At 37.5% G+C, this 14,552-nt stretch overlaps 1 protein-coding gene across 1 annotated transcript in view; it reads left to right on the top strand.

Annotated features, from left to right (window-relative positions):
* Window positions 1-4,921: 4,921 nt before the first annotated feature.
* LOC107711816 (SWI/SNF-related matrix-associated actin-dependent regulator of chromatin subfamily A containing DEAD/H box 1A-like) overlaps window positions 4,922-14,552 on the top strand; it is a 12,054-nt gene continuing 2,423 nt past the window's right edge. The window contains exons 1-18 of the mRNA XM_016516864.1: window positions 4,922-5,305; window positions 5,719-5,818; window positions 6,012-6,117; window positions 8,205-8,271; window positions 8,382-8,461; window positions 8,561-8,689; window positions 8,771-8,849; window positions 8,959-9,422; window positions 9,887-10,083; window positions 10,996-11,086; window positions 11,203-11,302; window positions 11,385-11,444; window positions 11,642-11,717; window positions 11,854-11,989; window positions 12,135-12,266; window positions 13,231-13,419; window positions 13,522-13,640; window positions 13,979-14,161. Of these exons, the coding sequence (XP_016372350.1) occupies window positions 5,200-5,305; window positions 5,719-5,818; window positions 6,012-6,117; window positions 8,205-8,271; window positions 8,382-8,461; window positions 8,561-8,689; window positions 8,771-8,849; window positions 8,959-9,422; window positions 9,887-10,083; window positions 10,996-11,086; window positions 11,203-11,302; window positions 11,385-11,444; window positions 11,642-11,717; window positions 11,854-11,989; window positions 12,135-12,266; window positions 13,231-13,419; window positions 13,522-13,640; window positions 13,979-14,161 (2,414 nt within the window). The 5' untranslated portion in view covers window positions 4,922-5,199. The remainder of the gene's footprint in view (window positions 5,306-5,718; window positions 5,819-6,011; window positions 6,118-8,204; window positions 8,272-8,381; window positions 8,462-8,560; window positions 8,690-8,770; window positions 8,850-8,958; window positions 9,423-9,886; window positions 10,084-10,995; window positions 11,087-11,202; window positions 11,303-11,384; window positions 11,445-11,641; window positions 11,718-11,853; window positions 11,990-12,134; window positions 12,267-13,230; window positions 13,420-13,521; window positions 13,641-13,978; window positions 14,162-14,552) is intronic.

Here is a 14,552-nt window from a genome sequence, read left to right on the forward strand (position 1 = left end):
TAATATATGACTCATTATTTTTTTATTATTATTATTATTATTATTATTCCACATAATAATTGAGAACTGCCTAAATTCTGGTCAAAACAGAAAGCATTCTATGTTCCCTGCGTCACAGTCCCAGTCGAGCCATCACAGCACCCCTCCAGTGGGAAATAATGAGAGCGAGGGCCTTGATGCTTTTTATGTTATCATTACTTGTCCAAGAGCTTTCGGGTCCTGTACCTGTTTTCAAGATGTGCAGTTAACATTAAAGAATATGGTGGTGTTTTTTAACTTACCTTTTTTTAACTTGTTTTTCATTATCATCTATGACACTGTAGCAATCAGGCAGCAGTCAATGATTATTTTAATTAATACTGAAAAATTTGATAACACTTTACAATAAGGTTTAATTTGTTAACATTAGTTAATTACATTAGTTAACATGAACTAACAATGAACAATACTTCAACAGCATTTATATATTGCTCATTGTTAGTTCATGTTAGGTAATGCATTTACTTATGTTAACAATAGGACCTTTTTGCAAAACAGTTACCAGTCATTTTATGAAGTAAAAATAATAATAAAATAATATGCAACATATATAATTTCTAATGCATATATGGAATAATATATGACTCATTATTTTTTTATTATTATTATTATTATTATTATTCCACATAATAATTGAGAACTGCCTAAATTCTGGTCAAAACAGAAAGCATTCTAGCTGTCTGTCACAAATTTCAACAAGTATTGCAAGATGAGGCGCATGAATTATGTTTATGCTCAGTCTACTTAGTCAAATATAGTTCTGTAGCTGATCTGAACATCAAAATGATTAACTGGGAATAATTACTGTCACACACACACACACACACACACACATATATATATATATATATCGTTATGTGCATCAAAAGAGCAATATGATATGACTTGATTCAAATCAAATGTGTGTCCCTCACCTCTCATTCCTTGGGAATTCCCACAGTATATAAGAAGTGGCGGGACACAAAGAGAAGACACAGCAAGGAGGAGCACATTCTCTTCCCACACTGCCTTTACCCTGGAGATGGTCAGATCCCCCTCACTAACCCCAGCTCCCCCCCTCCTCCCTGACTTCCCTCCACTTCCATATTCCTCATTGTAGGCTGATTTAATTAAAAATACCCAGCAGCACCACCCTGGACCTCACCCGCCAAGGTGGGACCTCTAGCTGTGGCACAGGGAGACATTGTCATTTACTGCTTGTAGACACACACACACACACACACACGTTCAAGCTTTCATAGTAGAAGGTAATCCATTCCTGACAAACATGATGCATTGACCTGACAGGATGGCATTTCAAACTTTGCTACTCTATGAAAAAGCACTGTGCTGTTTAGGGGACCCTATCATATGTAGTGTGGTCAAAGCTTTTTAGAATAAATATTTTAATGAGCCAAGAATGCATGCAGTTTTTAAACCAAAAAATTCAAACTCTTCTCCATAGACAATCAATTTTCTTTCTTAATCAATGCAATGTAATATCAAATTTTCCTTTTTTCTACCCATTGATTGTGGTGGCTACCGTATACATTATGTCTAAGGCAAGCAGCATCATGTCAACTGTATATGTGAGAGTTATCCAAACATAAATCAACATAATTAATCGGCACTTTTCGTCCATCCTAGAATTGTAAGCCTTGTTTGACAGTTCTTGGATAATGTCTAATGAATGTGGAATGAGACAATGGCAATTAATTTTGTGATGATCTTGCCATTTGGAAAGGGCGGGTATTTTGTTTTAGGGGGTGGGAAGGAGCCAAATCGCAGACATGTTGCCACGGTGATAAGGTACTCCCTGCCGCCGTCGGGTCTCGTACAAGCAGGGAGCCATGGAGACTGGTGGATAGTGACAGACAAAGTGACAAGTCCACAAGGATGGTAGGTCAATCTTGAGCTCAATTCCTCAAACTTCCATAGGGATGTCAGGCACTTAATGTAATGTTAGCACGAATGGTGTCTGGTCTGGTCACTAACTTCCATTCTGTACAGCTTTTGAAAGTGGAAGTTTGAATAAACGTCACTGGCACACACACATTATCACCATCACAACGTTTTAGAGTTTTTCTGAATTGTTAATACACTAAACCCCAATCTCTGAACCAAATTCTCACTAGCTTAAACCAGCAGTTATGCTCTATTTGCAAATCTCATGCACTCTTTTTGCAAAACCTTAAACAAATTCTCATTCACTTAAACACTTATCACACTGTGATGCATTTGTGCTGCAAAATGTTAAACACAAGCAGCAAAAGTTAAACACAACTAAAGCACAGCTGTCATCGTTTACACACAACGATTCAAAATTGTTCACACTTGTTTCTAATGATGTGATCAAACCAACTGTACAAAACTACGGTTTAGAGAGTGTTATCAAGGCTGGATCTGTCAGGCCAGAGGGTTTTTTCTCTTTGTCTAGCAAAAAAGACAACATTACTTGTGATGTGGACAAAGTCCTCAGGCCGGACTCAAGCACAAAGACATGATGCTGAGACAGAATGAATCTATCCTTGACCCTGATTTTACAGTTGCACAACTTACAGTATTTGAGTGTCCTGTAACATGCTATTCATTTAGAATTGTATTTGACCTTTTTGGCCTCTGCAGTTGGACTGCAGTATCTTTGCAGTATCCAAGTGCTGAATATACAGTATACAAACATTCAGTACTATTCAATATTCAGCACAATACTATTCTTGCAGTACATACTGTACAATAGGCCTATACAATATATTTACCTTACTAAGTTACGATTACTATACTTTTTTACAAAATTGCAAAATTGTTTACTCAATACAATATACTTTTTTTCTGTAATGTTCTGGATGCTGTGTTCTCCATTTTTCTCTGTAGTGTCTAATGAATGTTCTGTAGTGTTTATTTTATTGACTCATGTGTGTGTGTGATCTGAGTGCAGCGTTTGATTTTGAGTGCAAGTGAAATGGTTTTGCAGTGATTGTTTGATTTTGATGGAAGAGTCAGAGGTTTCGTTAATTTAGTTTGAGTATTTGGATTTGTGTTTAAGGTTTTGAGAAAATGAGTGATGGTTTTAAGAAATGTGTTTTAGCAATTCAGAAAAACTGTAACACACTTTGTAGTACATTATTTAATGTTGTAACTATCTTTACTTTGCTAATGATGAAATGGAGTTTATGCCATGAGACTGCAGTAAACTAACTGGGGTCCCTGATTCAGTTCCCTGCTGTTTAGGGTCAGGAGTCTGATCAAACTCAATGTCAGTGTGCCCATTGTGTACATGGCACTAGTGTAAGTTATAGGAATCTCCATAGTTACAAGGAAAGGGAGACAGAGTGGCGGCATGGAATACTCAGCACAATTCAGGACTGCATACTGTGTACATATACTTTTGACATTGATTCTACAGTAGTGTGTGGATAGGTGCCAACTCTTCCTGAAAATACCAATGTTTATCAAGGTAAATAATAATTCCCTCTGTGAGTTCTTGCTAAAAATCTCATATTAACAATGATCAGATAGTCTGTGCCTGCACTGCTGTTCTAAACATTTGTCCTGGTGATTCCAATAACTCAAATCCCAATGTTAAAGTAACCAATTACATTGTGGAAATGCAGAATGAAATATGATCTGACATAATATGAAATATGATCTACATTTGAAATCAGCAACAACAACAAAAATCTCACAAAAGCTTTGTAAGTGTCTCAGTGACACAGGGGTTTTGAGAACTTGTTGCCAGTCTGTTCAAGGACAGAAACAGACTCAGTGTCGCCCCTTTACAGACAGGCAAGGAGATTTAACTGCAGCTTTGTAATACAAGTGTGTCACCTAGTGGATGGGTGGAGTGATTATGTTAATTTAAAATTCATCCCATGTGCAATGTCAAAATGTAATTGTAAAAGAATCTATCTGTCTATCTATCTATCTGTCTATCTGTCTGTCTGTCTGTCTGTCTGTCTGTCTGCCTGCCTGCCTGCCTGCCTGTCTATCTGTCTATCTATCTATCGATCTATCTATCTATAGGGTGCAGTTGTGGCCTAATGGTTAGAGAGTCCAACTTTTAACCCACTGCTGTGTGTGTGTGTGTGTGTGTGTGTGTGTGTGTGTACATGTTTTTCTATCCCGGTGGACACCGTGGAGACCTAAACTGAGTATGTCCCCATGGGGAAACAAGCTTATAAATCATATAGAATGAGTTTTTTTGAGAATGTAAAAGTACAAAGACAGTTTTCTGTGAGGGGCAGGTTTAGGTGTAGGATTGGTGTAGGACGATAGAATATACGGTTTGTACAGTATAAAAACCATTACGCCTATATGGAGAGTCCCCACAAGGATAGTAAACCAGACGTGTGTGTGTGTGCGCGCGTGTGTGTGCACTTGGGTGGGATAGATAGATAGATAGATAGATAGAAGTTACGTGACGTGTAGCCAAGTATTCTGTCCCATAGCCTACTCAGAATTTGTGCTCTATATCTATCTATCTATCTATCTATCTATTCTTAAAAATACTGCTGTTTATCAAGGTAATTAATTCCCTCAGTCACCATTAATCTTACTGAAAAGCTAGCATATTGTTAAAAAAAATCAATATATTAAGAACGATCAGATAGCCTATGTGAATGCACTGCTGTAGCCTTTGAAACACTTCTCCAGATGATTTTAATAAATTCTTTCAAACGTATTCTAAAAGTTTTGATGACGTCTTTTAATCTTTTTGCATTTACAGACTATAACTATAACATCTAAATTTACAGACTCTATCTACCAATCTATCTATTTTATATACGTCTTCCTTTCTATTTTAAATAATTGTACCTGTAAAATGGTGAAGTTTAATATTTATAAAATCCTGACTGACAATTTAAAGGGAAAAAGCCGCTGTGTTGTTATTGGCTCAAAAGCGGAAATGACGCATTGCCAGTCGGTGGCGGGAACGTGTTATGTGCTGTATTCAGAAATGACCGCTATCTTCAAAGCTAAAGAATTTAAACCTTAAATACTTAATTGAATTAATAGTCGAGTCACTTATGCAGTTCAGTGTTGTACTTATATCATATATCGATGGGGTTATGATGCTGTCCTGAAGTATTTATTATCGAACACAATCAAGTGCTCGAGCATCACCGGGTGATGTAAGACAGCGCGAGACAGAGGATTCTCATAACGGAAAATATTGTTATTAAAATGAGCTTTTTCAACCTAGACCGGTTCCGTTTCCAAAGGGACAACGCAGCCGACAGTCACTGTAAATCGTCGGATGGATCCAACTCCGATAAGGAAAATCAACGTGGTAAGAAAAAAACTGCCATTTCCCAGCCGGGGCTTTGTTCAGCGTTCATGATGGATGTTAACGTTACTCAAAATCTAGTGAGCTTTCTACCTAGACAGCATGCCGGGTGCCGTAAACGCATCTGTGATTATGTTGATATGAGATGGAATGCGAGTGTGTATTGTACTGTATTAGTAATGTTAAGCCCATTACCAGGTTCTCAATGTAGGTGGCCAGTGGGAAGATATTTCTCTTCTCTTCTCTGTTATGGGGTTGACGCTGATTCTCGAAATAACCTGCTCTCTGTTTTTGTTTACCAGTATATCAGACCCCATTTACAACATACTAGTAGTATTTGTCATGTTATAAAGATGCAGTCACAAGATATTGTCTGCCAAAATGTCTTGATTCAGTATTGAATTTTCTGTTTCCAGCCCACCAAAGAAAGACAGATGGTCGATGTGCATCAGGCAAGGCATCAAGACATGCATTAGAGGATGTTTCTACCGATGACAAAGCTGTCAGGACGGGCAAGTAAGCGAGACTATGGGTTTATCAGAAGTGAATCTGCAGCATGTCTTCTCTTGGACACATTTGCTACTCCACACATTTTCTTTAGATTTCAAGCTTACTGATTACATTATGAGAGTTCATTGCAAATATGAATGTTCACATTTAAACACACTCTCTAGTCTGTATCTAGTGATAGCATACAGTTATTTCACAGGGATACAACATCAGTGACCAAGCACCAGATAAGCAAGGATATGGAGGACAAAATCATCAAACTAATAGAGATGTTCCCTCAGAAGAGCAAGAAAGATCTATTGGAGGTAATGAGTTTCTCATTGATGTAACATCAATACTTAATAAAGCAGGTGAACTAGAGGTGTGTGATATAACTATTTTTGATCGTGGACTATTAAAATGTCTCCACGATCTGCTTTTGAAGAAATAGCGTGGTATCGTGCTACAGCGCACATTCTATCAGTTGCTGTTCTGGCGCTGCCATCTCAATACTGTGCAACGCGACATACATTCACATCAAATGTTAACTCAGCAGTAGAGTTACGCTCACGGGACACTGCACTTCGCAATCACAAAAGTACACTATTTCTTATGTATATAGAAATGCACACACATGCATGTATATATTTAAAGGGGTCATATGATGCGATTTCAAGTTTTCCTTTCTCTTTGGAGTGTTTTTTTTATATATAAAATACTTATATTTATATATAATATAAATTATATATGAATATATATATATATATATGCATGTAAATATTTTTAAATATTTATATATACATGTATGTTTGTGTATTTATATATACATAATAAATATACACAGTACACACATATTGTAAACAAAAACTTTCATTTTGGATGCGATTAATCGTTTGACAGCACTAGTTAATATGGTCAAATACACAAGGTTTACATATAAACACAGTTGGTTATGTCTAAAGTGAAAGTAAACAGTCGAGAGAAAAACAGATATGTGCCTGTATATTAGATGCGTGCAGGTCTTAAAGCAACAGCAGACTAATTGTAGCAAACATGCTGCCCCTTGTCATTAAAGGGATAGTTCAACCAAAAATTTTAATTAATTTCAATATTTACTCACTCATGTTGTCCCAAACTTGTATTAATTTCTTTCTTGTGCTGAACACAAAAGAAGATATTTTAAAGGTGACATATCATGAAAATCTGACTTTTCCAGGTTTTAAGTGCTATAATCAGGTCCCCGGTGCATCTACCAACCAAGGAAACGTGAAAAAGATTAACCCAATCACTTTGTTTTGGTAAGCCTTTTCCTGCAAGTGTCTGAGAAAACGAGTGCGTCTGATTTCGCTCCCTTGGTGACATGGCAAAGGGATCTCATTATAATATCACCGGCCCTTAATCTGTAAGTTTACACCCACGGCGCTGTCATTTGATTTCGCAAGCGACAACGGTGTACCAGCTCTAATGCCATGGCGAAAGTTCAGCTCATTTGCATTTAAAGACACAGGCCCGAAAAACAGCTTGTTTCTGCTTCCACTCAAAATAGGCAAATTATATAATAAATGATCTGTTTAAATGATAGGTTTATTTTGAGCTGAAACTTCACAGACACATTCTGGGGACACCAGAGACTTATATTACATATTGTAAAAAGGGGCATAATATGTCACCTTTAAAGAATGTGGGTTACCAACAGTTGCTGTTCCCCGTTGACTTTGATAGTAGGGAAAAAATATTAAGACCCTGGGGACCAGCAACTGTTCGGTTACCCACATTCTTCAATATAACTTTTGTTTAACAGAAGAAAGAAACTCATTCAGGTTTAAAACAACTTGAGAGCGAGTAAATGATGACAGAATTTTCATTTTTGGTTGCACTGTCCCGTTAATGTTAATAAAACACAAAAACAGAGAAAAATCACTCACTGCTCTTGACAGAAGAACTTAAATACAGTTGCTTTAATAAGAGTCAATGTATAATTTATACAGTGAAGTGTTTTTATATATATATTTATATGTTACTGCTAAATACGCCTACTCTACCTGAAAAATAAAGCACTGTTTGTTTTATTTGTATATAATATGTATTTGTAATTTGTATCTTTGTTCTTATTTTTTAACAACAATTATAAAATAAAGACAAAGATTTTTATCTTCACCCACTTTGGCCTAAATATCTGTCATTCTTTTTTTATTTGATATTTTGCTACCTTAAGGCTTTGTTTTTAAAATAGGGAAATTAGTTGGGCTGTACTGCTCATACAAGTTGCAAAATAGTAAAACCATCATGACAAAGAATCGTGATAGAATTGTGATTTTCCTGAAAAAAAATTGTGATATGATACGCCATATCGCCCACCCCTAAGGTGAATGTTGTAGATTTTATGCTCTTGTGTTACTTTATATTGTGACAGGTAGTTGAAAGCACCAGCACGCTGGAGGGAGCTATAGCACATTGTTTGATGGTTTATGGAGATGACGGTAAGGCTGTTTTTATTATTTGCAATTCTCATAGGTCAATCACAGGGTGAACATTTTTGCATACAATATTATAACTTCTAATTCAAATCAAAACTGTTTTATATATGCAGATTCAGGCAGACAGAAAGGCAAAGCGAGATATAGTGAAGATGATGATTACGATCAGCCAACGAAGAGGAGAAAAATTGTGGTGAGGGATCCATTTGAATCAAAGTTTTTAGACCCAACATCTTTCCCATGGCCTTAATGTGGTGAACTCCTTTTTAAATGGCTGTTGATTGTGATTTAGCGTTCAGCTTCGGAATCTGAGGAGGAGGAAGAATATTCTGATGATGAGGAGAGTCAAGAGCCAAGCAGAGAGAGGCAGGAGGCTCTGTTGAAGAAGCTGAAAAATAAACTGCCTGATATTGAAAAAGAGGTAGGCTAGATGTTGAAATCTATACTGATGCAAGAGTACTGGGATATTCTGGAGAGTCTGTGTCTTCAATTTCTCTAACAGGTCTTGAGGGATGTCCTGAGAGAGCATGACTGGGACTATGAGAATGCCTTGGGATCACTGCTTGTGTTTTCATCAACAGGTGATTATTACTGCATTTCAGCTACAGTTGAAGATTTAGTCCAAATAGATATTTTAATGTGAGAATGATCTGATTTAAAGCCATCTATACCTTATCATTTTAAACTCAGGTTCAAGTTCACCAGAGGATCGGAGAAAACAAAAGTCGAAATCATCTCACTCCAGGGAAAAAAAGGACAAGAGCTCACAAAAGCCTGACAGCTCGTCTAGTCTGTCAAGATGGCTGACAGCGGTACCGTCTCCTGTGCCAAAAGTTTCTAGTGTGTCTACTCAAAAAACACAAAAATCAACAGTCAGCAAAAACACATCCTTTAAGCGGAAGAGGGGCGATGAATTGCTGTTAAATTATGTCAGTGCCTCTGAGGATGAAGAGGAGATTGACAGTGATGTTGAGAGTATCTCTGATGATCTGGACTCAGAGGATGAGGACAGCATCTCTGGCAATCTCCAGGACAAGATCATTCAGTTTCTCCAAGAGGCTTCCCTAGATGAGCTGGCTCTAATATCTGGCTGCTCAATCAAAAAAGCCCAGAAGATCATTTCGCTGAGGCCTTTTAACACTTGGAAAGATGTGGTAAGAATCTTATGTGTGCAATCTGCACTGCCATGTTAATTGTCACTCAGAATTATGTTATTGTGGTTGAATGACTCTTGAAGTGCTCAGAGGGGATTAGTTATTTTGGCTGTGAAGGCAGTGATTTATATTTGTCAAGTTTGTATTCATGCCCACTGACGGGTTTTATCTAATTGTTTAAATGAGGTGTTAAAATCTGTCACACTATTTTGAAATGTTTTGGTAACAAAATGGGGATATTCCAAACCATTCTATGCACTGAATTCAGTGCCATTAGTTATCGGTAGACAAGACAGGTGAACCATGCTGGTGGAAAGGCTTTGTCTGACGTGGCAACTCCCGATTGGGAAAAACAAACAAAAAGTATGTTAGCAAGCCCTAATTGGTACAGAACTGTACTATTTAGCTACATTAACCATTCGGCCCATGGTGGAAAAGCGCTAATTTTGTTCCTTTTCTTTCAGAAAGAGCAGTTCTATAAGGATAATGGCCTGTCTATAGAGCTGGTACATGGCTGCAAGGTCGTGCTTAAGGAGAGGCAGGTGGTTAGAGACCTTATGGGAAGATGTGAGAAGATTGCACAGAAAATGACTAAAGATGTTACCCAGGTCATAGAAGCAGGCATGGGTTCCATCAAGCAACCCAAAGTCCTGAACCGCAAGTGAGTTTATCTATTCTCATTATACACACCTGGGATATCAGGTTATGCAGACCTGCCAACCTGTACGCATTTTGCGTAGCGGCTACGCATTTTGACCTCAAAGTACGCTGGTACGATTTGTCACTCTAAACTACGCAAAAATCTAGTGACGCCTCTGTCCACGCGCACAGTATTCAAAACAAGCAACAGAAAAAGATGGAAGAGTTCAACCAGTCAGAGTGTTTTTTTGTTTGTTTTTGCATTTAAATAATTTCTGCGTTTTATTTCTCTCCTAGTGGCCTATCGTTTATAGTTTCAGTTCAAAGCGGCTCGCGCTCGCCCCATCAGATGCTCTGACAGAAAGGCTGTGTGTGAGGCTGACAGAGACGCACTGTTTAATGTGTTTGAGATGTGCTGTTTTCCTTAATGCATAACTTACATTTCACAGATATATTCTCCATCTGTAAATGTTGTTCTGCTTTAAACGGATTATTTTAGTTTTTAGATTACAATGTTACAATGTAATGTGATTGTAACCCTTTTTTGCACATAATATATGCCTACATGCTTACATTCACTTTATTTGTTTAATCCAAATACAAAATACCGAGATCTATAGGCTACCATATACCGCAAATCAGCCAAAAAATACAGAGATATGAATTTTTGCTCATATCGCCCAGCCCTATACAGAAGTGTACTGGAGTTTTAATTAAAGTGTACTAGAGTTTTTTTTGTTTTTTTTTTCTTTTTTAAATTGCATTAAAAAAAAAAACTAAATAGCAAAAAATTAACTAAACCGTTACGGTTTACCCCCACTTCACCCACCGCCCCCGCCCACCACGCTGATGGTACTAAAAAAATTTTCGAAGGTTGGCAGGTCTGGGTTATGCAACTTTTTTTTTTTAACTTCTTGTTTTTGACTTCTTTAAGTTTCAAACTCCAGCCATATCAGCTGATCGGCTTGAAATGGCTGATTCTTCTACACCAGCATAAGCTGAGTGGCATCCTGGCAGATGAAATGGTGAGTCACTGTCATACTGATTTCAAAGGCATGAAATCCAAGAAGGTTTCTGATTCCTTTTAAGCAAAGGACTATTATCACGGATATTGTTTATAAGTGATTTGATCTTTCCACAGGGACTGGGTAAAACTATTCAGGCCATCTCATTCCTGGCTCATTTGTATGAAAATGGAATCAAGGGCCCTCATCTTATTACCGTACCCTCGTCCACACTGGGTAAGATACTTATTTCAGTGGGATTGTAGCATATAAACTTGTCCCTATATTGTTGCTTGATGATGCATTTCTCTCTTTGCAGATAACTGGGTTCGTGAGCTGGGTCTTTGGTGTCCCAGTCTTAAAGTTCTTATTTACTATGGTGAGTTAGTTTTCAGGCGAGCACATTATGCTCTAAAAATAAAAAAATTTTGTTTTGTAAAACAAATTTTAAAGATTAAATTAGATTTTGAATCCCAGGTTTTCAGTGTGGTCTCAGAACCCAGTGCAAAATAATACATATTAATACAGAATCCTTTTCTGTCTGTTCTCTCTATTCTTTTGTGTTTATACTTGTAGGGTCTGTGGAAGACCGCAGATACTTGCGACAAGACATCCTCAGTGGCTTAGTTGAATTCAACATCATAGTATCCACGTAAGTATAAGATGACTCACCATATTGTTTTACAGTACTTATATATTGTTGCCCTGACTATGTATTTATGTAAGTCACTTGCATTCAGTGGTGTTAACACTTGCCTGTTCATCCTTTCTTCTTTCAAATGTATTAGTTACAATCTCACAATAGGGAATGACCATGACCGCAGTCTGTTCCGCAAGCTGAGGCTGAAGTATGCAGTGTTTGATGAGGGCCACATGCTGAAAAATATGAACTCTCAACGCTACCGCCACCTCATGGCCATCAATGTCAGTACACATGTATCATAAACATTGTAAATATGATTTAAAGAAATGCTGTTCACTGCCATTTTTCTCTTTTGGGCTAGTTTGGGAAGTGCTTAATGAAGAGAAGGGTAGTAAAGTTGTACTTATCTATACCTGTCATCTACAGGCTGAGCACAGATTGCTGCTGACAGGAACGCCTTTACAGAACAACCTGCTGGAGCTCATGTCCCTCCTGAACTTCATCATGCCCTCCATGTTCTCCAGCAGCACCTCACAGATCTCCAAAATGTTCTCTACGGTACAGACTAGGGATGTCAATTTTCGATCATTCAAATGATCAATCGCCATTTAAATTAGCGATCAATCAATCGTTAACCTTAATACTGCAAAGTGCCTCTATTGCAGTGGCATATAGTCACCGGCATGACAGGATGTGCAAATGCTACTCAAGTATTCAAGCCAGCTTCCTCACCCAAATGAAAGGGTTTTTTAGTCTAAATAAAAGGCTAGTAGTAGGAAGGAATTTTATATGTATATTAAATTTGCTTTTCTGACCATTTACAAACGGTGTCATTTGTTTCGGAATATTGGGAGAAAACATGAAGATATGAGAAGAGACGGGCTCTGTCCTGCTCGTGTCCCACAGTCCTGTCAAAGCGCAGAGCCCCGATATGAAACAATACCCGGGGGAAATTATAATTAAACATGACTTAGTTACTAAATTTCTATTCCATTCCATGTTAAAGGACTTTGTGGTGTTTCTATTTTAATGTACTGTTAAAGTTTGGATCACATTAAAAGCGTCTTAATTAAATAACTTATAAAGTAATTTGAAAGGATTTCTTGTAATAAAGATTTCAATGCAAAAGGAAAGGCAGTAGAGCTGATTATTTCTGTCAATGGTAAGCTTGTGATAACGTAAGAAAAGTAGTTTAAATGTTTTGCCACTTGCTTGAGCAACTTAATATATAAGTAAATGCAAAAGTAAAAAGCATTGAATAATGTGTTGCTTATATTTATTGTGTTTAAACGTGTCTGTGAAAGATCACTGCACTGTGTAAAAAAAGAATTGCAATCCTGAAAAAGCATTTTCAGTGACAATGTTTGGATTCCATACTACCCCACTTCCATATTATGGTAGTCAACTGGGGACCAGTTTGGAACAACTTAGGGTGAGTAATGATGACAGATGCACTGTCCCTTTGAGAACCACTGCTGTATTGCATACCGTTGTTGAGCTGACATGGTTCTGCTTATGTTAGGAGCCGACACATTTTGATGCCGACCCTGCGCTGATCCAGGAGGACATGGAAGTGATGTCTGATTTTGAGCTGCATAGTTTATGTAAGCAGTACAGCTCCATCAGCAGTTTTCAGCTGGAGAAAGCGCTCCTCTTAGACTCTGGGAAGTTTGCACTTTTAACCAAAATACTCTCCAGGCTCAAAGAAAAGGTTTGTCTGGATGCTGTTTAAAAGTCTCCTGATGAGTCATTTGAATTTAGTTTGTGTTTTATTGTTGCTGATGTGTTTAAAACAACTTTCTTTTTCTTCAAGGGTGATAGGGTTGTCCTTTTCAGTCAGTTCACCATGATGCTGGACATTGTGGAGATTCTGCTCAAACACCTTGACCATCAGTTTGTTCGACTGGATGGTTCTACTCCCATGGCGGAGAGGTGAGCATGACTTGGTTATTACCTTCTTCAGTACCTCATGTCAATTTATTTGAACTGCCGTCAATTCAGATTAGTTTTTTGGATTTGATGTTCAGGACTGACTGTCCTTACTGTCACTTTGTAAGTAATGAAATGCAATTGATTAATCATTCAGACTTTTATTTCAATATCCACTGTATCTACATTTAATGGATACGCATGTGAGCATAAATGTATAAATTCAGACACCGCTGTACACACTATACTTTTTTACTTTTTTAATCTGGAACAACTAAAGAGATTCAAGTAGGAAGCTGCCTGTCTGAACAAATCTAATTCAACCCTTGTGGCTTCTCTAGGATTGGTCTCATTGACAAATACAATACAAACCCTGAAATTTTTGTGTTCCTCCTGTCGACCCGGGCTGGGGGGCAGGGGATCAACCTCACCTCTGCAAACACAGTGATACTGCATGACATTGATTGCAATCCATTCAATGATAAACAAGCAGAGGACCGCTGTCATCGAATGGGGCAAACCAGGTTAGTATGATCAAAAGGAAATTGAGTTTGCTTTAACCTCCTGACTACCAGCTATGGAGTTTTGCCCACTGTAGAGGACATTGTTTTAGCGATTTTTCTGAGACGTTATATGTCACAGTTTTAAGTCTGGATGTCCTGTACAGAGCACATTCAGGGCTTTTCAGAGATACCAAAAACTTAAAGCATGTTTATTACACATTTTGGGAGGCACAACAAATGAATAGAGAAGAAATTATATATCAATATTCCTATTAGATATTATGAAAATCTTGCTAATTATTACTCCCATTATTGCACTTATTTGTTCATTCCATGTTGCCCAAAAAGACATTAATATGCAAATTAGATAGTTTATAGATACATTGTATATAATGGAAAAACTAGTTTATGG

Source organism: Sinocyclocheilus rhinocerous, unplaced genomic scaffold (assembly GCF_001515625.1).
Source record: "Sinocyclocheilus rhinocerous isolate Xijiao unplaced genomic scaffold, SAMN03320098_v1.1 scaffold988, whole genome shotgun sequence".
Taxonomy (NCBI): domain Eukaryota; kingdom Metazoa; phylum Chordata; class Actinopteri; order Cypriniformes; family Cyprinidae; genus Sinocyclocheilus; species Sinocyclocheilus rhinocerous.